The following is a 27,024-nucleotide window of genomic DNA, read 5'->3' on the forward strand; positions in this document are numbered from 1 at the left end:
CAGACTCTCCCTGCCCGGGATTGTGGTCCTGGCCAGCCTCCAAAGGCCTCCTTCAGCACTGATGGGGTGCTGTCAGCAGCCCCTGAAAATCAAGAGTGAGTCACAGAACACACATGCTATGTGCTAAGCTGACTGCTTCCGTGACACTAACAAGGGTGTTGGTAGGTTGACACTGACAGATTAATGGAAGAACAAACAACTCCCCATGAGCCATTTGAAGGAGCAGAGGCTCAAGGTTTTCACAGGCAGGAGAGGCTGAAGAGAAAGGTAGTGAAAGAGGCATGCAAGTACACCCAGGTCAGAGGAAAACCCAAAATGCAAAGCAAGCCAGCTGACTGGTCATTGGAGAGTGAACATTTGCCAAGAGTCAAACAGTGCTCCTTTAAAAATGCTGGTTTGGAAGGTAAAATGTAAGTAAAAATTAATATGTGATCCATGGGAAAAAAATAACAGAAAAGACCTTCCAAAAGAGCAAAAGCTCTTGCTGAGCATGATAAGGCTGGAGGAGAAGGCTGGTAGGGTGGACTCCATGCCCTTTACCAGGACTGGGGCTTTAAATGAGGCAGCAATTATCAGTGCTACTGACCATGCTCGAGGTTGAACTTTGTCAAGTGTTTGGCTACCATGGCCTTCAAGAGAAAGTAGTTCATGAATTTTTTTCCTTTGTAACCTATACCAATCTTCCCTTCTCTGTGAATAGTGAATACTAGGTTTAAACTACCTCATAGAGGCATCTTTAAAATAGCCAGCCTCTAGAGGGAGGGCTTTAGTGTTAGTTGTTCAGTCGTGTCCGACTCTTTGCGACCCTATGGACTATAGCCTTACATGGACTGTAGCCTTCTAGGCTCCTCTGTCCATGGAATTCTCCGGGCCAGAATACTGGAGTGGGTTGCTATTTCCTCTTCCAGAGGACCTTCCCCACTCAGGGATTGAACTTAGGTCTCCTGCACTGTGGGCATATTCTTTACCGTCTGAGCTACCGTGGCTAATCCAGAGAGAAGACCTGGAGCTAAGACAGAATCAGGTGTGGCAGTTGGTCTCTGAGCTGCTTTTGGCAGCTGTGCAGCAGTGGAAAAAACAGTCACAACATCAGATCCAACACAGTTATCGGGAATGTGGATCCTGTTATTAAGCCAAATACCCTGAGGGTGAGGCTTCCAAGTCCTGGGCTGAGACCTGGCTGCCAGCCTGCCCAGCACAAGTAAGGCCCCACTCACCACCAGCCCCTCTTCATCTTTGGGGATTTAGTGGCCCCACGGAGGATGCACAGGGGCCTGAGAAGAAGGGCACAGGATCCTCTACACGCATGTCTGAGAAGCCCCGAACATGTGACTATGCAAAGATTTATAGTGCAAATGATCATGAGTGAGACAGAGGCTGCCTGTCTCAGAAAGAACCAACGTCTGTTTCAGAATTTGTTTGGAACTAGTTAGTTTATTCTTAGGAACTCCAAAGAAGACAAATTTGGTTTACTCCCTGAATCTTGTCCTCATCGGGATGTCAGAGAAACATTAAGGAGAGCAGGAAACCAAAGTCAGGTTGTATGCTTCCTTAACCTGGAGCTGGGGGTGCAGGTGTGGGTGGGGCAAGGGCAGGAACAGTTTCACAGGGCACCGTGCTGTCTAATGCTCAATTTCACCAGGCTGGCATCCATTCTTTTCAGGTCTTTGCAGAGGGGAAAACTGAGGCTGAAAGACGTCATGAACTTGCCTGTGTCCACAGGAAGTGCCAGGGTCTCCTATTTCTCTCCAAGCATAGGGTCTTTTGTTCAGGACCCAATTGGGCCATCGTGGTTGGATAGGAAAGGAGAGAAGTTAAGGCAAAGCAGCTTGGGGTTCTCTTTGAGGGGACTTGACCTGGCCAGGCTGGATTAGGAACAAAGAGAACTCTCAGGATATCTGAGCACCACATGCTCCTCACCCTACACCACTGGCGCCAGGCAAGGGCCGGGCAGGGCCTGCAGGCACCCAAGTTGACAGAGCATGGAGCTGGGCGGCACATCCCTCTTGCCCTCACCCCGTCCTCCCGACAAGGGGGCCCTGAATGGAGGGAGACTCACCCGCCTGCTCCAGGGCCACCATGGTTGCCTGTTCAATCAAGTCTCGTTCCACAAAGCTCCGGAAGTCCTCGCTGTACACACTCAGGTCCGGAAGCTGGAACGTGTAGATGGGCATCTCCAGTGGGAACTGCTCGCTGCTGCACTCACTCGCCACGTGGGACCGCGCCAAGGACACGATGGCTGAGCTGGCGTGGGAGATCCCCCGCGAGAGCCGCTTCTCTGCGTGGGGGGAAGTGAGGGAGGCTGAGTGAGGGGGGCTCTGTGGGCGTGCACACTAGCCCACATGACACACCCCACATGTGTGCACACGAGCACACAGGATGCATATGCACATGTAAACATACACAGCACACTCATGCAGCACACAAGGACACAGACACACATGTACACACTCACCACACAGGCAGAGGCACACCCATGGACACCTGCACACCCAGTACCGCCCCCCCCCAGCCTTGCCACCCTCCCAGAGTTCTTAGCAGGCCTCCTTCATGCTGGGTTAACATCACCCTCACCTGGCACATGGCACTTAGTCATGAAACCTCTTAGAAGGAGGCAAAGGGCAAGTCCACCAACATTCCTCAGCATCTATAAAGATCGGCACCCTTGCTTCCTGGGTCTTAAGTTACATGGAACTCAGTTCAGCAGAGCTCTCCAGGCATGAAATTCTACACAGGGGACTTCCCTTGCTTTTATGCTTTTACATTTTTAAAGTGAGAAGCAATCCATTGGGCTTCCTCCACAGTGGCTTGGATTTTAAGATAGGTCACCTCTACTAAAGTTACTCTTATAAACACACCCTGAAGGAAGATTCCCAGGACACAAATATTAAGCCATCACATGCCTCTATTCTGTCTGGATTTTTGGTTGTCATGGCAATCTTAAAAATTTTTATTTTGCCTAGGCTTTCCAACAAGGGATGAGAAATGCACTGTAGAATTTCTCTAAAATACAACAGCTACTTTATTAGGAAGTCGATCATCTGATTTAAATGCCACCACCAAGAAGTAATATTTTAAAAAACACACTTATTTTTTAAAGCCCTGTGCTTAATAGCTAAAGAATTCTTAAATGTGTGATATTAGGAATAAGTTTTCAGTTTTACAATCAATATTTGTAACGATGAAGAATTCTTTTAGCAAGGGACTAGTTCTCTTTCAATTTTGCCCAGAAAACAAAATTCAGACTGGCATTTCAATGAATATTTTCTAATACCTGTGGGAGACTCATTAGTACACGTGACCACTTAAGTTAAATAGATTCCCACTCACATTAGCCTGCTCATCAGTCAGGTTCTGTGCTCTGCTGATGCCTCTCTGAGCCGTGCTTCTGCCCTTGCTGTGCTGGCAGGAAGCCCACGCCCATGCCTCCATCAAGAAGGGAAGTTCTATTCCCCCACATGCAAGAGTAGTTGACAGCACTGCTATTAAAGTAATTCTGCTAAAGCAGATGAAAAACAAGAGGCCTTTGACCCAGTATAAGTTAATTTTAAGCTCAAATTTAATTCTCAGAGGCTTCATATATTTGCATGGTAAGTCTCAGAGACAGAGTATTTCAAAACGGATAGTTCTGATTCACCTTCGATTTCATCCTGAGATGAATTCAAGATGATTAAAGTATGTCGTATTTTGAAGAAGGACAAGAAGAGAGATCAGACCACACAGGCCACGAGGAAGAGGAGCCACGGGCACACGGGCCAGTTGGTTGTCCTGTGCCTGGTGCAGGTCTCCCATGCCCCTCTGCCCCTCACAGACCTTGCTGAGGTCACATTTCTTGCCACCAGCTACCTTTCTGGAATCTGGGAAAATAGGAACTGCTCCATCCTTCAAGTTCCAATGGTTTGCTTGAACCACCCAAGCTAACACAAACCCACATTGCTCTCAGCAGAGGCAAGGTGCTGGGCAAGATCATCCATACGTCTTTTTGGCTTATCAGTCAGCACCTATCGCCAACTGAAGAGGACCTTGGAAACGCTGTGACTCATAGTATAAACTGATGCTATTAAGCCACTCCAAATATTAATATTTGGAATCGGAAGGGAAAAATCCTTTTGAACTAAAAGTGAGTTATGTTAAAGATCATATAACAAGAAACATACACTCCGAATTCTAACTCCTTCCAACCACCACCTCCATGAATGCACATGCATAATCACACAGACACACACACACACTCACATGCACATACACTCACAAACAGATTCTTTAAACATGAATTCAGCAATTCTTCTTTTGGAGTATAAATAAAATAAATAAAACAAGAATTACCATGTTCAAAGTTATGCCCCAGAGAAATACAGAGAGATTTAAAAAAAATACTGAGGGAATATACAGAATTTCCTGACCCTTGACAAAGCCAGCTCAAGCACTTATGATTTAGTATAGCAGAAGGAACTATATTCAGTATCCTGTGATGAGCCACAAAGGAAAAGAATGTAAAAAGCATGTATACACACGTGTAACTGAGTCACTTTGCTGCATAGCAGAAATTAACCATTATAAATCAGCTATATTTCAATAAAAATAAATTAAAGAATGAAACTTAAAAACCCACACTAACAAAAAGCTATCTATGATTTAGGCCAGGGGATGTGTATTAACTCTGTTTTCTTATTTTCTGTATTCTGGAGGCTCTGGCATCTGGGGCCTCTCTGAATGCGGAGAGAATTTTCCAATTCTTAGAGATACCAAAGGACTCACCCAGGACAAACCAATTCAGAGCCCATACTCTGGATCACTTCCTCTATCTGGCTCACACCAGCAGGCCATGTCGCTGCCCTAATTACCCCTGGGCCAGGTGCCACACAACAAGAGATGGCCCCTATGCCTGCCGAGAGCTGCTGAAATTACTCATACCCGCCAACCCTAAGTCTGTTTACCCCGCCTGGTCTTTCCCACAGAAACGCAGTACAGGCTGCTGCCCTTGTTTTCCTCTGTCCCTTCTGCCTTCTGACCAACCCTGGTGCTTCACTGTGTGACCCCGCAGGGTGTGTCATGCCTCCTGTTTCCAGGGAACTGTGAGAATAAGAACCTCTTCTTGTAGGATAGCCATGTCCCTGTCTGTGTGTCTCATCATATCTGATTAAAACAAGTCCTGGGTACATTTTAAAGCAGGTAGACAAAAATCTTCCAGACCCAGGCATCGAACTCAGGTCTCCTGCACTACAGGCGGACTCTACCGTCTGAGCCACCAGGGAAGCCAACTTTTCTAAAAGGGACAGATATAAATATTTTAGGCTTTGTGGGCCATACAATTCTTAGTCACAACTACTCAACTCTGTCTTTGCAGCATGAAAGTAGCCATAGACAGTGAATAAACAATGGGTTCCAATAAAACTTTACTGAAAAAACAGGCAGTGGCCAGATGTGGTTCATGAGTTATTGTTGTTGATTTTGAATATGGAGGGCTTTATCTTCCATTTTAGGAGACTGTGATTTCAGGAAGAATTCAATTAAAGGATATATATATATATAGATCTAATTCAGAAACTACAATTTCTACTTGTTAAAAATATAGGGCATCCTTGGTGGTCCAGTGGTTAAGAAGCCACCTTGCAATGCAGGAGATGCTGGTTTGATCCCTGGTTTGAGAAGATTCCACATGCTTCAGGCCAACTAAGCTTGTGTGCCATAACCAGTGAGCCCACAACTACTGAAGCCCACATGCCCTAGAGCCTGTGCTCTGCAATAAGAGAAGCTACCACAATGAGAAGCCTGCTCGCCACAACTAGAGAAAGTCCACTCAGCAACGAAGACCCAGCACATCCAAAATTAAATAAATAAATAAAAATACATACGTTTGTTCGCAAGGCTCAGTTAACGAAATTATGTTATGATAGACTTCTGGTTTTTTTTCCTGATAAAAATAAGATACTGGCGAGTATCCGTATAAAGCCCTGATTCTGCTAATCTGTCTGAAAACAGAGAGAAGGATCCTTCTAGCCCCTTCCCTGGGAGGATAAGATAATGGGTTAGATTGTCTGCTGCTCAGAAAGAGCAGGAACTGCCAAGTTGTCAGCTCTCTGGATTTCCACTGCATGAGAGATTCTGGGAGGCTGTCCAGTGTGGTGCTGAAGGAGCACAGAGTCACAGAAAGACCAAGCTAAGTGATTAGAAGAGGTCAGATCTAAGGGCAGAATGAAGGAGAATTTAAGAACGGGACAACAAGAGGGCCAAGTCAGTGACCACACCTCAACACTCTCTTCCTAACCCACCCAGGAGGCCCACAGGAGTAGATGGGTGGGAATGGGCTGGGTTCCATGGGTGAGGACTGAGGGCAGGTATTCTGGCTGTGATTTTCCTTCCCCCAGCTCGCCCTGTGGGGGTAACTGCCTGAACCATCACCACCACAATGCGGGCCAGCCACTCCCATGGTCAGAGCCACTGGAGGAGCATCAGGGCAAATCTCGTGGAACTGGGCACCAACCACAACAGGAACAGGTGGGCTGGCCCCAAGCCTTCTTTCTTTTCTCCTACACTCCCTGTGAGCTGACAGTCATAACAGAAAGTGGAAGCTCCTGCAAATGAGTAATTTCTAGAACAGAGGAGCTGAGAGTTCCCTAAGCAGTAAAGCCAACTGTGGCGAAGAGAGCCAGTGGAGAACAGTTTGAGCTCACATTAAAGCATTCAGGGCTAGCCACTTTGAGTGCACTTCCCTCCCTGCTGTCATTCAGAGGAACACAAAAGAGAGTCCATGCCTTCGTCCTTTTCCCCTGATACCACGAGCTAAGAGGGCTGCTAACTGCAAGGTACTGTGTGCTCACAGGCAAACCTTAGGAAATGTCTCAGCAGTGAGAATATGGTTACAGAAAGTTCACAAAGTACTTGGGCTGGAATGCATCAGGAGGACAAGGTTTTAAAATAAATCTAGTAGATATGTTCAAAGGGATAGAATATTACAATGTGAAATAATAAAAATAATGAGAAAGCAGTTCACATGAAGAACAAATTAGGATGTTAGAAGAGCAAGTTAAGGGAATCTCTTAGAAGACATGAAAATGAGATGCAAGAAGACAATGGAGGAGTGGGATGGTTTTAAAGGAAAATAATTTGGACCCAGATCGTTATTCCACCGAACAAAAATTTAAGTACATCATGTAAACATCTCTAGGTACTGATGGCCTTAGGAGACTGATCAGGCAAAATTTTTTTTAGAAAAGTCTTTGGAAAAGTATTCTTTTAGCAAAAGATAAATGTGAGTAAATAAAGAAGTTGATTGTTGTCTAAACAAGCAATAAAAAGAACCTAAATATGATTGAGGGCACATGGAGGTAGGAAGGGAGAAGATAAAAGCAGGGTAAAATACAGCTGTTGATAAGTTTTAAAAATTAATAGAAAGAAAACCTAAATATAGGTTTTAATAGAACAGAGGTAACTATAACATAAGGAGAATATATAACTTTCAAACTAGTTGAAAAATTTACTTAGCCAGAAAAGATAGAAAAGGAGAAAAACACATACAAAAAAAGCATGGCAAATAAAACACGCAACATAAAGAAGCACAGATAGGACAATAATAAAAATAAAATAAGTAGATTAAATTCACTGCTTAAAAGACAGACTCTTGGATTGAATAATAGAGTGATACTTAATGATTAATTACTTATAAGAATTATATTTGATATACAAGGATAAAGAAAGGTTGAAAAAATGTTATTCCAGGCAAATATGAACCAAGAGAAAGGCAGGGAAGAGGTTTAATATCAACTAAAACAGATTTAAAGATAAAAACAATTATATGGGACACAGAGACACTCTATATATTGTTAAAAAGCACATTAGAGCCAGATGACCTCACAATTATGAATACATACGCACCTACAAATACAGCCCAAAATGTAGTGGAAAGAGAAGAAAAGCTAGGAGAAGAAACAGATAATGAGCATTAAACTTTCTAACTCAAGTTTGGCTTTTCTGGACAACAAAGTATGTAAGCACAGGACAATAATCCAAGATAGAGTTTCCAATAGAGCCTGAATAATCAGGTTGAACTAACAGAAACAGACAACAATGACTCACAGTATGGGAAAGTTGACCTAAGGCAATAGGAGAATTAGAATCCATTGTGTAAATATTGAGAGGAATATTAAATTATTTCAGATCTTATGATTGTGTATGTAGAAAATCCAAGAGACTCTCTGAGAACAACTAGTATTAATAAGAGAATTTATGACATGACTGGATAAAAAATAAATTGCTTTTCTCTGTGCCTAAACTCTTAACAGAATGTGAGTAAATGGAGCGGTATATGCAATATTCTTGAGTGGAAAAACAGTATTACAATATGCTAATTATCCCTGAAATAAAATAAAAATCCAATCCACTTCCAATCAGAATTCTAATTTTAAGATTAATATGGTAGAATAAGTGTCCAAAAATAGTGAAAAAGTTTTGAAAAAGAACAGCAATAAAGGAACTAGCCTTTGCAGAGTAATACTATATGAAACTATAAGAGTCTAGTATAGCAGGTTGGGTGGTCACACAGAGTCCAGAAACAGAGCCAAATACATTTTTGCTAAGTTAATGTACAGCAAAGTTCAGTGGGAAAGGGATACTTTATTTAATAAATATGCTAGACTATCTCATTCTCAATCCAGAGAAGCAAAGCTAGATTCTTAGCTATTATTTATAAAAATTTCAAATTGCTTAAAAGACCTAAGAACAAAATTTAAAAAACAAATACAAGAAAACATGTTAGTAATTTTGAATTTCAGGAGAATTTCTAAAGAAAGGGAGAGGTCACCCATTAGTCATGAATGTATAGTAATATAAACATTTTGTAAGGCAGAATTTTCTGTGAATAGTGATAAGGCAAATAATACTGTGGGATGTATATATATAGGTATATACATATATATGCAAAATATATTTGTAGTTTAATCTTCGTTATAAAGAATGCTACAAATTGATAAGAAAAATGCAAACAAAACAATAGAAAAATGGGCAAAGTACATGAATAAGTATATCACAGAAGAGGAAATCCAACTGGCTTACAAGCAAATGACAAGATGAAACTATTTTTTACCCTTCAAAGTAGAAAAACAAAGTAGTAAAACCATCATGAGAACACCCAGTCCTGGCAAGAATGAAGGGAAACACCCAGTTTCATACATGGTGAACAGAAATGTGTTTGGGAACCAAGTCCTGAAATTATTAAACAAAAAAACACATGTGTTGGTACAGCAAATCCACCTTGGAAATGCCAACCGATAGAAATAAAAGCACTAGTATGTATAAATTATGGTATAAAGTTTATTATAGCAGTGCCTGTCATGTCAAAAAACCACCACTAACAACAAAATCTAAGAAGAAACAGAATCATCATGAACAGATGTGGTTTAAAAATAGTCATATACTATGGTGTAAAATATGAAGAGAATATGATCGTGATTAATTGCTCAAAGAAACCAGCACTCTGCCAAGTGCAGTACTTGCATCTGACTCGGCTGTGTTCGTATTGTGAACAAGCAAAGTAAGAAGGAGCAGAAGGAGACAGAATAGGATGGGGCCACTGGTTAGTCTCTGGGAGGTTTGGGAGATGTGGAGAAGAAAACTCTCAGGTTTCCTTTATATATCTTTGTTACAATGAAATTTTCCCAATTCGGAAAAAAAATTCTTCCCATGAAACACATGGATGATGAATATCAGTGTCAAACAGGTTTGGAGGCTATGCTGCTTGGGAAATAGTTGCAAGGGTGAGAGATGTCAAGTCTGGGAAAACCAGGACTCCAGGAGGAATGTGGGGTCCCAGAGAAGTGGACTCACTCTCCCTCATCCCTGAGGCAGGAATGGAAGCTGTAAATGACAGGGTGGGGCATGGTGCCTGAAGAGTCCCATCTGCCTGCAGCTGGGAAAGGCGATGACCTCACCCTTCTGTGCACCCCTGCCCCAGCCCCCTTGTAAACCATGCTGGACCAGGAAGCTGGCGCCTGGCGGGCCCCGAAGCCGGTACCTTGGGCGATGTCGTCTTGCCTGGGCAGGCAGGGCCGCTCGGCCGTGTGCCCGGGCGGGGGTGGCTCTCGCTCAGGCTGTTTGGGGCACCTGCCCTCGTTGAACACAGGTGGCAGGTTGGCTGTGTGCACCTGTCGGAGCTGCTCATAGTCACTCAGAGCGGCCGTGAGGTCCCAGTTTTTGCCTGGAGATGAGAAATGACAAGAGATTACAATACTGATGCATGAATAATGGTCACATGTTAGGCAAGAACCATGCAAAGAAGGGTCTCTGTTAGCACCTGTTCACTCAAACTCCCCACCAGTAGTTCTTGTTTTGTTTTTTTTTTTTAATTCTTTTCCTTTTTTGGTTTTTCACTCAATGGTTTTTAGTATAGTCACAGAGTTGTGCAACTATCCACACTATACAATCCCAGAACGTTTTCATTACCCTGAAAAGAAACTCTTTTTTTAAACCTGAAGTATAGTTGGCCTACAATGTTTCAGGTGTACAGCAAACAGACTGTTATACCTACACACATATAGGCCTATTCTTTTTCAGACTCTTTTCCATTATAGGTTATTACTAGATATTGAATCGAGTTGCCTGTGCTATACAGTAGGCCCTTGTAGTTTTAGTTCTCATTTTTCAAAGGAGTAAAATGGCCTGATGTGTACTCTCTAAAAGCAGAATTTCACACCCATGCCTGAGGTCCCTCTGAAGTACACGATGTACCTACTATCCTGGCCTTAGATTCACAGACTCTGCAGAACCTTCCATGCCTCTGAAAACCTAGTTGCAGAGCTTATTTTCCGAGGGGAGCAAAGCACAGAGGAAGAATAAGTAAACAAAAAGAATTTCCACGTTTTCTTTGGGCTCTCGCTCAGTATTATAGCGCTTCCTTGAAGCTTTGTTTGGAGAGGGCAGAGGGTCGGGGTGGGGGGTGCTCGTTGAGTGGGAGCTTTGGTGGGAGGCCACCTCAGAGCTCAGGTGATGAACTGGGCGAGACACCAGGCAAGACAGCTGCGCCCGCCGTTGGCACACTTGGTGGGGATGGGTGCTGGGGGTTCACAGCACGAGGGGAAGCTGATGGGGTCTGGACTCAGAGTGGGATGGGAGCTCTGATCCCTGACTCTGAGACTTGGTGGACTTCCAGTGGAAGGAAGGAGATAGCACACGACGCATCTGATTCCATTAGGCAACCATGTACTTTTTTTTTTTTTTTTAACCATGTACTTTTTAAAGGCAAAGAATTAAAAGCTTAGCTCTAATTTTGAAAAGCAAATAAAATCTTACCCTCTCCCAACTAACTTCAAAGTGCAGGTATTTACTATATTAACTAATTATGTGGTACAGACAACAGAACGAGGCTTTGAAAGTCTAAAATAATATCTGAACATCTTCCTCTGGTCTTTCTAATATTTTTTCTGCCACAGACTTGATACTATCAATCAGAAAATGTTTAAATTCTATCACACAATCATTTACAATTTAATCGTATTTTTTTCCTTCACAGTCAGGTAACAAAGACACAACAGAAGCATCTTTGCATATCTCAGTGGGGAGGAAAAGCAAACAAAATCATCCAGGTTATTCAACTAAACCTCAGCAAGGTCTGGGGGTGTTTTTGTAAGTGGTGACAGATGGAGTCCTTTGTGGAAGGCAGCCTCAATACTGTTTAGTAGTTGTGTCATGGAAACTAGTTGAAGCAGAAATAAAAGCACTCTCTTTCACTCTTACACACGACTAACAATCACAGTGTACACACATTGCCTGCGTGATTGCAAATGCACTTTCAAGTCTAAGTGCTTGTGTCTATCAAATGGGCATGCATGCTCCAGAGTGTGGTCTACCGAGGGCAAGACAGGCTCTGTCTTTAGGGACATTATTCCTTAGCAGGGGCGATGACCTGGATGGGCGCCGTGTTCTAAAGCAGGGCCAAGGGTGGCAAATGTCCCAGGGAGGGCTGAAACTATGTCGGGGAGAAAGGGCAGGGAGAGGGGAGGTGGAGGAGAGGCACTGAGAATGCAATCTTATCATGGAATGCAGACATGTTAATATGGGCGCATGTATTAGCAATGACACCAGCCCCAAGAACACTGGCTGTGAGAAAAACAGCCCACGCGGAACACTGAGTGTAGCCGTGGATTTTATCATCCCACAGCGCCACGGGGAGCAGGCACTGTCCCGGCTCCTCACAAACAGAAAGTGAGGCTTAGAAGGTTGCTGTACCACAGTGTTTGCATGTGAACCCTGCAATCTCATCTTTCCACCGAACTGCATCTGTCCTGTACATAAGACCTGGTCCTAGCCGAGCTGTGCCCCACCGCAGCTCCTGCTCCCAGGAGTCAGCCAACTGTGCTTCTCCCACCCGCGGGAAAGAGTGTGTCCTGCTCTTACTACCCATTCCCGACAGGAGATCCTTCCAGAGCCCTCAAGCTACGTTCCCATCATAGGCGATCAGGCTGGAGTATGAAGGCAGCACCCCAGTGATCATGCATAGCCTCTGTGGATCAGCGCTCCAGGGTGAGGGAATGTTCCTTCTGCATGCCTCTGTTAGAGGATCAGCTGGGGTGATGCTGGGAGCACGTGTCCAGCCATCAGCAAAGGCTGGTCCACTCTGATCTCCCACCCAGAGACCTGTTACTCGCTGACTCTTCCCACTTGCTCTTGCCTCCATTGTATTCTTCCATCACTGCCCTGGACTCCTGCTTAGTTTGCTAAACACCTGCCCATATCCTTAACCGGTGAGCATCCTGGTTCTAACCTGGGCCACACTTCTTAGTAAATGGAGATGTCAAGTATGAGGTGAGAGCGAAGATGGAGGGAGCAGCACTGTTCACAAATTGCGGCTCCCAAATGAGCCCCAAGGGCTTGACTTTAAGATTTTAAGAATTCAGAACTCCTCGGGGATCCAGGACTCCAGTGTCTACGCAGGTGGAAAGGGTCCAAGAGGCCACTGAGGGGGAAATCAAGCACGACGGACAGCAGACAGAGTCCTCAGAAGTTTAGGGGGTCTGAGATCTGCTTCCAGCTCTGCACAGTTCCAAAGACAGCAGCTCAGGACAACCAGGAACGCAAGTGGTAACTTACAAACATGTGGACAGGGATGGATGCCCAGGGATGAGCTTGACACGGGCGGGTCATACAGACTGTATCTAAACACAGAAAATACAGTGGAGAAGAACAGGCTCCTGGTGGCCTTGGAGCAGGGTTTGGTGCTCAGAGAGCATGCGTTTCAAGATCCCTTTTCATCTTATCCACTCTTCAGTCCGGGAGAGTCCCAGCGGATGTCACATGGAGGGAAGATGAGGTGAAAGGGCACAGAGGCCCACCATGGCGGCGCCGCCACAGTGATGGAGTGGGCTGAGGCTGGACGGAACGCACAGCTGGGCGACTGGGGCAGCCACAGGCTATGAGCCCTGAAGCCAGCTCACTTATTAGAGGAGGGTTCAGCTGAGCAGTGAAGAGCCCAGGCTTGGGTCTGGCCCCACGCCCTAGCTACTTCCGTACAGTGAATACAGCATACCACCATGGGAAACCTCAGGTTATGTTTCTGTGCGATTGGGATAATAAAATTCACCGAATGAAAGTTCCAAGGAGGGGTAGGTGAGGCGAGGAGACTACATTTGTAGAGTTCTGAGCACATGGCTAGCTCTTAGTTAAGACTATTAATAGTTAAGACTATTCATGACAAGTTTTCATTTATTATGAATAGTCTAACCTCTGTCACTTATGGTTGAAATCCAGCTTGCAAGTGACAGAACTGAGATTCAAATCCAGGCCTGTCTTGATCAAAGCCTAAGCTTCTGGGGGCTACAGTTCCCTTGAACCTGACCTTGTTTGGGGTGTCAGGGCTCCTGGCCACTGACCACCCTTGAAATCTCCCTCTCCTGTGCCCTCTCCTGTGCCATCATGACTCAGTAACAGGACTTTCCCTCCCTCCGGATCCCTCCACCCCCACCTTGCCAGTGTTTTCACCTGCTCCGTCTTTACTCTGTTCCCCATAGACTCACCTGTACTACATGAAATTCTCATTCATGTGTCACTCAGGCCATCCCCTAAACACTAGCAGGCCACCAGGCCACTAGGCAGACACCAGAAGGCCTCTGTCCAACATGACATATTAACAGCCCCTTCGTCCTATGACTCTGAATACTCTATGTCCCCACTGCTGGCTCCTTTGCCTTTCCCTGCCCTTAAAGCACACGGATTCCCGCCCCCACCTCCCCGCCATTTTTCTTCTTGTTCTTTTTTTTCCTCTTAATTTATATCCCATTTTGAAGATTAAGTCCACCTCTATGGGAATAACCATAGGTCTAGTTACAGTCTGTATCCTAAGTTTCCAGGCCAAATGTTCAACAATGGCAGACACTAGTCAATTATCTAATCAATATTCCCCTCTGATTCTTTACGTGCAGAATCCTGATTTGATTTGCAAGAGCAATTTGCGCAGCTAGTAATACTCGTTTTTCTCCTGTAGCCGACCTGGGTTTCCAATGATGTTCCAGCAGTATTGCTCCAAGGACAGTATTTCTGGTAGGACAGTATCACTGTCTTCAATATCTCAACTTGAAGCCTCGAGAGGTGGAGGCAGTTGCCTGATAAATGTTTCCTTCTGGTTGCTGCCTCGGTTTGTGTTTGTCACCAGCAGGTACAGGTTTTACCTTCCAGCATAGTCTACTGGTGATGTGCTTGTGTTTTAAACTTCTAATTCATTTTATTTTCGTCTTAACAGGAACATCAAGTGGGATTTGATCTCAAGTTCGACAGTGTATTTTGTTTTGTCTCTTGAAGGGGTATGTATGCTTTAATTTAGCACTAAAGTATCACATCCATTAAGGAAAACAATGAAGCAGAGATGTATGAGCCCATGGGAAGCTGCGAAACAGGAACTGACTAAACTCAGGGGGAAAAAGAAGGAAAAAAAGAGTTAAAATAATTTCAGAGATGAAGTTCCACTATAAGGAAGCAGAGAGAAAACAGGTACAGATACCACTGTAAAAAATATAAAAATGAAAATTTGTAAAGTGAACAAAATGAGATGGAAATAAAGAAACAAAAGGTTACAGAGGAAATGGTAGACAGAGACTACAGGTGAAAGAAATGCCACATATATGCCATCATTGGAGCTCAAAATAAGAAAGCTATGATTAAAATGGAAAGCACTTTTCTTATCATATGGAAGTAATTTATTATTCCCTTATCATCAGGCAAACTCAACAAAATGGTATGCTAAAATGCGATGGTAATAAAACTTCATGAAACTTTAAGATAAGGAAAGCATTTGTCATGTGAAATCACATTGCATTGAACAGGCACTGTGGTCCACATCTGGGTGCTTGTGATTCCCTTTTTTGCTGATTCTCAAAAAAAGAAATTAAAAAAAACACATACTATCATGCCCATATATTATGCTTTATCTCATCATTTCAGAAAAATTGTGTGTGTGTGTGTGTGCGTGCTCAGCCATGTCCAACTCTTTGTGACCCCATGGAGTGTAGCCCACCAAGCCCCTCTGTCCATGGGATTCTCCAGGCAAGAACACTGGAGTGGGTTGCCATTTCTTCCTCCAGGGGATCTTCCCGACCCAGAGATCAAACCTGTGTCTCCTGTGTCTCCTGCATTGGCAGGCATATTCTTAATCACTGTGGAAACTTAATTCACACAAATGTAAATATTAAACAATTAAAAATGTACAAGCTCCACAATATCATTAATTAAGAAGAAACAAAAATGGGATAGCCATCATCTAGTGATCTTGGGTATCCAGTCAGGGAAAAGGGGAGGAAAATCAGGAGCAGAGGAGATGTCAGTTTCCAGAGAGAAATCTAAGACAAGCAATCACAGATTTAGCCTTTCAAAACAGAGAATTTCTAACATAAATACTTGATTCTACACACTGAAAGGCCGCAAGAAGATTGCCCTAGTATAATAAAGAAATATAAGGACAGTGTTCATGATATAGCCTTATAACATTATTATGATTTAAAGATAAAGAGATTATTTGAATATTTCAGCAAAAAGGAAAAACAATCAGGCTGGTAACATAGTTCTTGGCAGCCAAATTCAATGCCTGAAGATACTGAAAGAAATAAAGAAGTGTGAGCTAAAAGTGTTGATACCCATCTAGGCTATTCTTTCATGGATAAAGGCTACAGAGAAACCATTTAAAACAGGTATGAGTTCAGGAAATAATAGTCACATGGATTGTTATTGAGAAAATTATGAGAAGATGAGTTCCAGCCAGTTAAGAATGAATGGAGGTTTGGCAAAGGGAAATTGAGGGAGCAGTAAATGTATTTAAATGTACAGCCAAGTAAAAGCAAAGGTACAGATACAAATGACAGAGGAGAATATTCTGCCAAAACAAAAATGGTAGAAAGCAGAGTCCACCACAGTTGCTTCAGCTGTACTACATGGTAGTACAAGATAGTATTCAAAGTTGGCAGATCAAATATACACATCTGAACACATATAATTTGTTGTTGTTCAGTTGCTAAGTTGTGTCCAACTCTTTGGGACCCCACGAACTGCAGCCGCCAGGTTTCTCTGTCCTTCGATATCTCTTGAAGTTTGCTCAAATTCATGTCCATCGAGTCGGTGATGCCATCCAACTGTCTCATCCTCTGTTGCCCCCTTCTCGTCTTGCCCTCAATCTTTCCCAGCATCAGGGTCTTTTCCAATGAGTCCACTCTTAGCATCAGGTGGCCAAAGTATTGGAGCTTCAGCTTCAGCACCAATCCTTCCAATGAATATTCAGAGTCTATTTCTTTTAGGATTCATTGGCTTAATTTCCTTGCTGTCCCTGGGACTCTCAAGAGTCTTTTCCAGCACCACAGTTCAAAAGCACCAATTCTTCAGTGCTCAGCTTTCTTTATGGTCCAACTGTCACATCTACACATGACTACTGGAAAAACCATAGCTTTCACTAGACAGTCCTTTGTCAGAAAAGTGATGTCTCTGCTTTTAAATATGCTGTCTAGGTTTGTTATAGCTTTTCTTCCAAGAGATAAACACCTTTTAATTTTCTGGCTGGAGTCACTGTCTGCAGTGATTTTGGAGCCCAAGAAAATAAAGTCTGTCACTGTTTCCCCATCTATTTGCCATGAAATGATGGGACTAGATGCCATGATCTTTGTTTTTTGAATGCTGAATTGTAAGCCAGCTTTTCCACTCTTCTCTTTCACCTTCATCAAGAGGCTGTTTAGTTTTTCTTCACTTTCTGCCATTAATGTGGTATCATATGCATTTCTGAGGTAGTTGATATTTCTCCTGGCAGTCTTGATTCTAGCCTGTGCTTCATTCAGCCCTGCATTTTACATGATGTACTCTGCATATAAGTTAAATAAGCAGGGTGACAATGTACAACCTTGATATACTTTCTCAAATTTGACCCAGTCCACTGTTCCACATCCAGCTCTAACTATTGCTTCTTGACCTGCAAACAGGTTTCTTGGGAGTCAGGTAAGGTGGTCTGGTATTCCCATCTCTTTCAGAATTTTCCACAGTTTGTTGTGATCCACATAGTCAGAGGCTTTAGTGCAGTCAAACAAGCAGAAGTAGATTTTTTTTTTTAATTCCCTTGCTTTTTCTATGATCCAGCAGATGTTGGCAATTTGATCTCCGGTTCCTCTGCCTTTTCTTAATCCAGCTTGTACATCTGGAAATTCTCAGTTCATGTATTGTTGAAGCCTAGCTTGAGGGATTTTGAGCAATACCTTGGCAGCATGTGAAATGAGTGCAACTGTGTGGCAGCTTGAACATTCTCTGGCATTACCTTTCTTTGGGATTGGAATGAAAACTGACATTTTCCAGTGCTGTGGCCACTGCTGAGTTTTCCAAATTTCTGACAAGCTGAGTGCAGCACTTTAACTGCATCATCTTTTAGTATTTTAAATAGCTCAGCTAGAATTCCATCACCTACAATAGCTTTGTTTGTAGTGATGCTTCCTAAGGCCCATGCGACTTCACATTCTAGGGTGTCTGGCTCTAGGTGAGTAACCATACCATCGTGGTTATCCAGTTTATTAAGACCTTTTTTGTCCAGTTTTTCTGTGTATTCTTGCCACTTCTTCTTAATCTCCTCTGCTCATGTTAGGCCCTTTATTGTATCCTTCTTTGCATGAGATGTTACTTTGGTATCTCTAATTTTCTTGAAGAGATCTCTAGTCTTTCCTATTCTGTTGTTTTCCTCTATTTCTTTGCAATGTTCATCTAAGAAGATGTTCTTATCTCTCCTTGCTGTTCTCTGGAACTCCACATTCAGTTGGGTATATGTTTCCCTTTCTCCTTTGCCTTTCACTTCTCTTCTTTTCTCAGCTATTTGTAAGGCCTCCTCAGATAACCACTTCGTCTTCTTGCATTTCTTTTTCTTGGGGATGGTTCTAGTCACCACCTCCTGTATAATAGTATGAACCACCATCCATAGTTTTTCAGGCACTCTGCCTACCAGATCTAGTTCTTTGAATCTATTCATCACCTCCAGTGTATAATCATAGGGATTTAATTTAGGTCATACCTGAATGGACTAGTGGTTTTCCCTACTGTCTTCAGTTTGAGCCTGAATTTTGCAATAAGGAGTTTATGATCTGAGCCACAGTCAGCTCCAAGTCTTGTTTTTTGCTGATGGTATAGAGCTTCTCCATCTTTAGATGCAAAGAATATAATCAATCTGATTTTGTTACTGACCACCTGGTGCTGTCCATGTGTAGAGTCATCTCTTGTGTTGTTGGAGGAGGGTGTTTGCTATGACCAGTGTGTTCTCTTGGCAAAATTCTGTTAGGCTTTGCCTTGCTTCATTTTATACTCCAAGGCCAAACTTGCCCGTTACTCCAGGTATCTCTTGACTTCCTACTTTTGCATTCCAGTCTGCTAAAATGAAAAGGACATCTTTTTTTGGTGTTCATTCTAGGAGGTCTCATAGGTCTACAGGGAATCGTTCAACTTCAGCTTCTTCAGCATTAGTGGTTGGGGCATGACTTGGATTACTGTGATGCTGAATGGTTTGCCTTGGAAGTGAATGGAGATCATTCTGTTGTTTTTGAGATTGTAGCCAAGTACTGCATTTCAGACTCTTCTGTTGACCTGGAGAGCTACTCTGTTTCTTCTAAGGGATTCTTGCCCACAGTAGTAGATATAATAGTCATCTGAATTAAATTCACCCATTTCCATCCATTTTAGTTCACTATATCCTAGAATGTCGATGTTCATTCTTGCCATCTCCTGTTTGACCACATCCAATTTACCTTGATTCATGGACTTAACATTCCAAGTTCCTATGCAACACTGTTCTTTACAGTATCAGACTTTACTTTCACCACCAGACACATCCACAACTGGGTGTTGTTTCCACTTTGGCTCAGCCTCTTCATTCTTTCTGGAGCTATTTCCCTGCTTTTTCACAGTAGTATATTGGACACCTGCCATCCTGGGGAGTTCATCTTTCAGTGTCGTATCTTTTTCCTTTTCATACTGTTCATGGGGTTCTCAAGACAAGAATACTGAAGTGGTTTGCCATTCTTGTCCAGTGGACCACGTTTTGTCAGGCCCTGACTAGCAGGGACATGCCCTTCAGCTGCTCCACGTAGCTGGATGACACACCCGGTGCCCTGGTTGGCCCACTGCTGGTCCTCGTTTAGTGTGTAAACCTTCACTGGCTGTTGGATGTTGGTCAAAGTGCAGCCCGGGGGTTGAGGCATAGGTCCCGCTCGAGTGGCTGGGAAGGGGGTCTGGGGAAGATTGGAACCGATGATGGAGGACACCCAGGAGCAAAGGGTTCCCTGGCCTCACTGCTACCACTGGCTGCCCTGGGGCTGATCCGTCGCCCAAGAGTGGAGGGCGAACATAAATGATAGTACTAAGGAAAACACTAGAAACATGTGAATGATATACTACTAACTAAATTGGATGGTAGAAGAGAGAGTGGGAAGAGGAAGAAGATATAAACTAGTTTTATTGAGGCAGATCATTGACACCAACTATAAGAAAAAGGGAAAGGATAATACGTCAAGGTAGAAATTTTTAAAATAATCACCAGATAAAAATATAACTTCTAAATATCAAAAAGATATTTTAAATTACAAAACTAACCAGTTCCATTGATCTATATGGCTGTTCTTGTGCCAGTACCATGCTATTTTGATGACTGCAGCTTTGTAATATGGTCTGAAGTGAGGGAGCATGATACCTCCAACTATGTTCTTTTTTCTTAAGACTGTTTTGGATATTTGGGGTCTTCTGTGTTTCCATACAAATTAAAAAAATTTTTTTTGTTTTAGTTCTGCCAAAAATGTCATTTTGATTTGATAGGAATTGCACTGCATCTGTAGGCTGCCTTAGGTTATATGGTCATTTTAACAATATTGATTATTCCTCTCTAAGAACAAGGTATCTATTTCCATCTGTTTGTGTCAGCTTTTATTTTTTTCATCAAAGACTTTTATTTTTCATAGTACAAGTCTTATGTCTCCTTAGGTAGGTTCATTCCTAGGCATTTTATTCTTTTTGATGCAACGGTAATTTCTTAAATTCTTTTTCTTTCTGTTTTTTTTACTTTTTGTTTCTCTTCCAGTTCTGTTGAGATATAAATGACATATAGTACTGCATAAGCTGAAGATGTTCAGCATAATGATTTACATACATCATGAAATGCCTATCACAGTAAATTTAGCAAAAATGTATTATGTCATATAAATATAACATTAAAGAAATAGAAAAAATATTTTTCCTTTTAATGAGGACTCTTAGGATTTATTATCTTAGCAACTTTCATATATAACATATAACAGTATTAATTATATTTATCATGTGGTCTTAATTTCCCTTTTTGATCTTTTGTTATTAGTGTATAGAAATGCAACAAATTTCTGTGTATTAATTTTGTACCCAGCAACTTTACTGAATTCATTGATGAGCTCTAGTAGCTTTCTGGTAGCATCTTTTTCTATGTATAGCATCACCATCTGCAAACAGTCACAGTTTTACTTCTTTTCCAATTTGGATTCCTTTTATTTCTTTTCCTTTTCTGACTGCTGTGGCTAGGAATTCCAAAGCCCAGAAATACACCCACGCTCATATGGTCAATTTATCCACAACAAAGGAGGCAAGAATATACAAGGAAGAAAAGACAGTTTCTTCAATAAGCAATGCTCGAAAAACTGGGCAGCTACATGCAAAATAATGAAATTAGAACATTCTCTAACAGCATCAACAAAGTAAACTCAAAATGGATTAAAGATCTAAATGTAAGACCAGATTCTATAAAACTCCTAGAGGTAAATATAGGCAAAACACTCTTTGACATAAATCACAGTAATATTTTCTTTGATCCATCCCCTAGAGTAATGGAAATAAAAACAAAAATTAACAAGGGGGACCTAATTAAACTTAAAAGCCTTTGCACAGCAAAGGAAACAGAAACAAGACAGAATGGGAGAAAATATTTACAAATGAAACAACTGACAAAGGGTTAATATCCAAAATATACAACCAGGTTATGCAGCTCAAAATCAACAAAACAAACAATCCAATCAAAAAATGGATGGAAGATCCAAATAGATATTTCTCCAAAGAAGACATATAGATGGCCAACCAACACATGGAAAAATACTCAACACCACTAATTATTAGAGAAATGCAAATCAAATCAAAACTACAATGAGGTATCAATTTATACTGATCAGAATGGTTATCATCAAAAAATCTACAAACAATAAATGATGGAGAGGGTGTGGAAAAAAGAGAACCCTCCTACACTGTTGGTGGGAATAAATATTGGTACAGCCACTGTGGATAACAGTATGGAGGTTCCTTAAAAAAACTAAAAATAGACTTACCATATGATCCTGCAATCCCACTCTGGGCATATCTGAAGAAAACTCTAATTTGAAAAGACACATGCACCCCAATGTTTAAAGCCTCACTGTTTTCAATAACTAAGACAGAGAAGCAACCTAAATGTCCACTGATACAGGTAAAGAAGATGTGGTATGTATATACATATATATGAATATCTTGTTGTTTAGTTACTCAGTCATATCTGACTCTTGGTGACTTCATTGACTGTAGACTGCCAGGCTCCTCTGTTCGTGAGATTTCCCAGCCAACAATACTGGAGTGGGGTGCCATTACCTTCTCCAGAGGATCGTCTTGACCCAGGGATTGAACCTGTGTCTCCTGCATTGGCAGGTGATTCTTTACCATTGAGCTACCGGGGAAGCCCCACAATGGAATATTACTTAGCCATAAAAAGAATGAAATAATGCCTTTTGCAGCAACATGGATGGACCTAGAGATCCTCTGACTAAGTCAGTCAGAGGAAGACAAATACCACATTACACCACTTATATGTGGAATCTAAAAAAGAAGATACAAATGAACTTATTTACAAAACAGAAACAGACTCACAGACACAGAAAACAAACTTATGGTTACCAAAGGAGATAATGGGGTAGGGGGAAAGATAAACTGCAAGTTTGGAATTAATATATACACACTACTATATATAAAATAGGTAAACAACAAGGACCTACTGTATAGCACAGGGAATTATACTCAATATCTTCTAATAATGTATGATGGAAAAGAATCTGAAAAAGAATACATATATATATGTATAACTGAATCACTTTGCTGTACACTTGAAACTAACACAATATTGTAAATTAATTATACTTCAATAAAAAATAATTACATTAAACAAAGGAAAAAGGGAAAGAGGATAGTAGTACATAAAAGCAGAATTTTAAAAAGTAAACACTAGATAAAAAATGTAAGTGTTCTAAACAGCAGAAAAAACATTTAAAAATAAAAAGCTAGTAAAATATAGTGAAAGTCATTTAAATATTTTATAAATAGAAAATATAATACGACAGAATTAAGACCAACCATATCTTTAGCAATAAATTTAAATAGGTTTAATGCAGCCGGTTAAAGAAAAGGACTTTTCATATTACTTCAAAAAGCAAGGACCAACTTGTGCTGTATATGGGAGCAATATTCAGAGTGAAGTGATTCAGAAAGGTTATAACTAAAGGGGAGGAACCATGGTTTATCAGGTTTATCAGGCAGAGATAAAACAATAACAATAATCATAACAACAACAAAAGACAATATAGGCAGTCATAATCTTACATCAAATAAAGCAGAATTTAGGCCAAAAGGCATTAAGGAAGATGAGGAAGGCCATTTTATAATGTTAAGGAGTTCCGTTCATAGTGGAGATGGATTAATCATACTGTTTATTTTCTGTATTTTTGAGGTCTTGCTGACCTGTGAGAGATCACTCTTCCCGGAACTCTCAGTTTTTAGTAATGACGAGTGACTCTCCAGCAAGCATGCCTTTCAATAAGAAAAACAAGCCAAGCCAGAGCCCACACCCCCCACCACCTCCTCTGTCAGGCCCTCTTGCTCTGGGCAATCGTCCAGGGCCAGAGACAGCTCAGGGGCAGCCTCTCCATGCTGGAGCCAGCCGAAATGACTCAAATCAGTTACTCCTAAACCCAACTCCCCTGCCTTGCCCATTCCTTCTTGCAGCAACAAGAGCATATCCTGTGTCCATGAGCTCCCCTCCCTTCCTCTGCTTTCTGAGCCTGATGCTTCCCCGGGTGGCCCTGTGCACTATAACTCCCACCTCTATGGAACTGGGAGGAAAACTTTCTTGCTTCATAACAGTCATTTCTGTGTGTGTGTGTCTTACTAGACCCAGTTAAAACAAATCCCAGGCACATATCAAAACAAGACATAAGAAATATGAATATATGCATATTAGATAGAAAGTAAAAACTCTAAAGCAGAAATTACTCTGACACTAAGATAAGCACAGTGACATGGATTATTCACAGAAGAATGCCTGCTATTTTATGGCAACAGCCTCCAAACCTGTGAGACCACCACAACAAAGGTTTGTTTTTTCGCTCAGCCCAAAAATCTGCTGTGGGTCAGCTCCAGCTCTGCAGCTACTCTTAAAAACTGCCCTTCAATGTGTCAGAGGGACAGAAAGTCCTGGAGCATCTCCAACTAAGGATCAAACACTCTGACTCACAAGTGTCACCTCATTTGGGTTCACAACCTCACCGCAAAAACTAGTCAAAGGGCCCATCCAGCCACAGGGGCCAGGAGGGGTAATGCACCCATGTTCCCACTAGAGGGAGGCAGAGAGCTGGACATAGTCTGTGAACAGCACCAATACAAAGGATGTGGAATTGACATACCTGAAAAATAGCCTTCATATATAAACAAAAATAAGTTAGAAGACATAATGGAAGATAATATTCCATTTATAATGGCAACTCAAAGAAAAATACTGAGAAATGAACTTAAAAGAGATGTGTAAAACACATATGTGGAATAATTATGATATCCCCCAAAGGCACAGAAGTAGAACTGCATACACTATGTTCTTAGTTTGGAAGACTCAATATCACCATTTCTTCTTAAGCTAATTTGTAAATTTAAGCTGGCCTCATAAATATAAGCATTTTTTCTTCTTCTTGGAGTCGGACATGTAGAGTTTCACGTTCATTTGGTAAACTAAGAATAAGCAGGGAGGCTCTGAAACATAAGAGCAGTGAGCGGGGAGGGGCACTTCCAGGCCTCCCCCCGCACTGCCTCCATAACTGGTACACGAACAGTCAGACAGAACCATGCCATGTAAGGGGAAATCACAGGGAGACTTCTATTTATACAAAATATCAAAAGGAAAATGTCAACTGGGAAAATGTTTGCATCTTCTATCACATACAAGGCATCATCTCTGAGGCAGGTCTGTTCATGAGAAAATATAAGGGGAGGCATGCTGTGGGGGATGAAGGTACAATAGGGCCTCGGCTGAATTGGCAGGTGGCATGGGAGTAGGGGTGGCCCTTCAGAGATGTCTGTCCCGTGGTAATGGGATAGGCTGGCATCTGGGACCCTCTGCTGCAGTGCTGTAATACATGTACCTGGACATCTCTCCTCAAGCAATAATATACAAAGAAACTGTATGGGACTAAAAACAACCCTGTGCAGGTGTAGTCAGGGCAAATTCTGGACAAACAGATACAAAAGACAGAAAAACCAAGCTGCCACTTCTAAAGAGAGCAAAAGCAGGGTACTGCACATGCCCTCTGCACACACATACACCCCTACCCTCACCTCATATAAGGAACATGCTTACCCCTCGCTTAGCAAGCAAGTGAGCAAGGGAACCTGTTTATTCTTGCTCCCACCTGCAGCAGCAGGGATTCCAATAAAACCTTGCCTGAATTTCTTGTCTGGTCCCTAGTCAACTTTTTTTGGTTGGGGAAGGCTAGGAACCCTGGTGGGTATCAGTAAGGGGTTGAACTGTTACACTCAGACATAAAGAAAGCACTGGATGGGGGTGCCCCCAGGAGGGTAGAGTCCTGGGTGAGGTGACATTCTCTGGTTAGGGTGACACCTGTGGAGGCCTTAGTCGTGAGCCACAAGCAGCCACGGCTCCCCAGCTGGGCACACAGAGCAGATAGGACAGGTGGCATGTCTCTGCTTTCTCCTGGGTGGTGCATGTGTGTGCGTGTGCAGTGTGTATGCTTTTTGCCCGGGACCAATAAGGAAAAAAAGACTAACTATTCAAAAGACACATAGGCAAAGGACATGAACAGAGAGCTCACAAAAAAAGAATTATAAATGTCCATGAAACATAAGAAACGTATGAAAAGATGCTTGATTTTATTCACAAAAGAAATGCAATTTACAAATATATTAGAAAAAAATCTGTGAAACCATTTTACACATATCAGAGGGTCAAAATACAAAAGTTGGCAACCACCTGGTTACCAAGTTAGTGGGTGAACAGTCTTGCTTAGCTGCTGGCTGGTGAAAGTATGGAATGATATATTTCCCAAGCAAGCAAGCAAGCAACAAGCAAGCAAGCAAGGCAATTTCCCAGGATTCACCAAAATTACAACATCCTCATCCTGTGACTCAGCCACCCCACTTTTGGGAATTTATCTTATAGAAATACCTATAAACATGACAAACCTAGACAGTGTATTAAAAAGCAGAGACATTACTTTGTCAACAAAGGTCCATATAGTCAAAGCTATGGTTTTTCCAGTGGTCATGTATGGATGTGAGAGCTGGACCATAAAGAAGGCTGAGCACCAAAGAATTGATGCTTTTGAACTGTGGTGTTGGAGAAGACTCTTGAGAGTCCCTTGGACTGCAAGGAGATCCAACCAGTCCATCCTAAAGGAAATCAGTCCTGAATATTTATTGGAAGGACTGATGCTGAAGCTGAAGCTTCAATACTTTGGCCACCTGATATGAAGAGCTGATTCATTGGAAAAGACCCTGATGCTGGGAAAGACTGGAGGCAGGAGGAAGGGGGCGACAGAGGATGAGATGATTGGATGGCATCACCGACTCAATGGACATGAGTTTGAGCAAGCTCCAGGAGATGGTGAAAGACAAGGAAGCTTGACATGCTGCAGTCCATGGGGTCATAAAGAGTTGGACACGACTTAGTGATTGAACAACAATAAATATGAGGTAGGTACAAGATGGTCATTGCAGCACTGTTTATAACAGCAAAATAATGAAATGAGCTAAATGCCCACGTATAAGAGAATATTTAAATAAACTACAGTCTACTCCCCCCTGACATAATGTTCTGATGTGCACGAAAGAATGATGAAGGGGCCACGGGAAGGTCTCCAGCATACCCTAGGAGTGAAATAAGCCAGGTGTGAAATATTCATAATGCCACATTTTCAGTAAGGACAGAAAAAAAAAATATATGTAAATGTTTACTTTCATCTGTTTACACAAAGGTTGGAAGGGTAAATAAGAAACTAACAGGTGAGGGAGGAATTGGGTAGAGGGCACAGAAAGGGGTTCAGTGCTTCAAGTGTCTTTTTCTTTTAAGTTTTGAACTGTTTGAATACATTAGTTATCTAAAACAAACAGTAAATAAAACTTTAAAAGGATTTAAGGTAAATTACCCGTATTTTAAGTGTTTTAGAGTGAGAACTTTCCCATAATGTTTTGTCTGCCATATTGCCATAAGCTGAAGATCTC

The 27,024-nt window shown here is 42.1% G+C and overlaps 1 protein-coding gene across 1 annotated transcript in view; it reads right to left on the bottom strand.

Annotated features, from left to right (window-relative positions):
- Positions 1-27,024, bottom strand: part of OTUD7A (OTU deubiquitinase 7A) — a 336,026-nt gene that overhangs the window by 62,903 nt on the left and 246,099 nt on the right. Inside the window, exons 5-6 of the mRNA XM_081546684.1 lie at positions 10,010-10,192; positions 2,060-2,278 (exon numbers count right to left, since the gene is read on the bottom strand). Coding sequence (XP_081402810.1) covers positions 2,060-2,278; positions 10,010-10,192 — 402 coding nt within the window. The remainder of the gene's footprint in view (positions 1-2,059; positions 2,279-10,009; positions 10,193-27,024) is intronic.

Source organism: Giraffa tippelskirchi, chromosome 12 (genome assembly GCF_054371585.1).
Source record: "Giraffa tippelskirchi isolate mGirTip1 chromosome 12, T2T-mGirTip1v1.2.pri, whole genome shotgun sequence".
Lineage (NCBI taxonomy): Eukaryota > Metazoa > Chordata > Mammalia > Artiodactyla > Giraffidae > Giraffa > Giraffa tippelskirchi.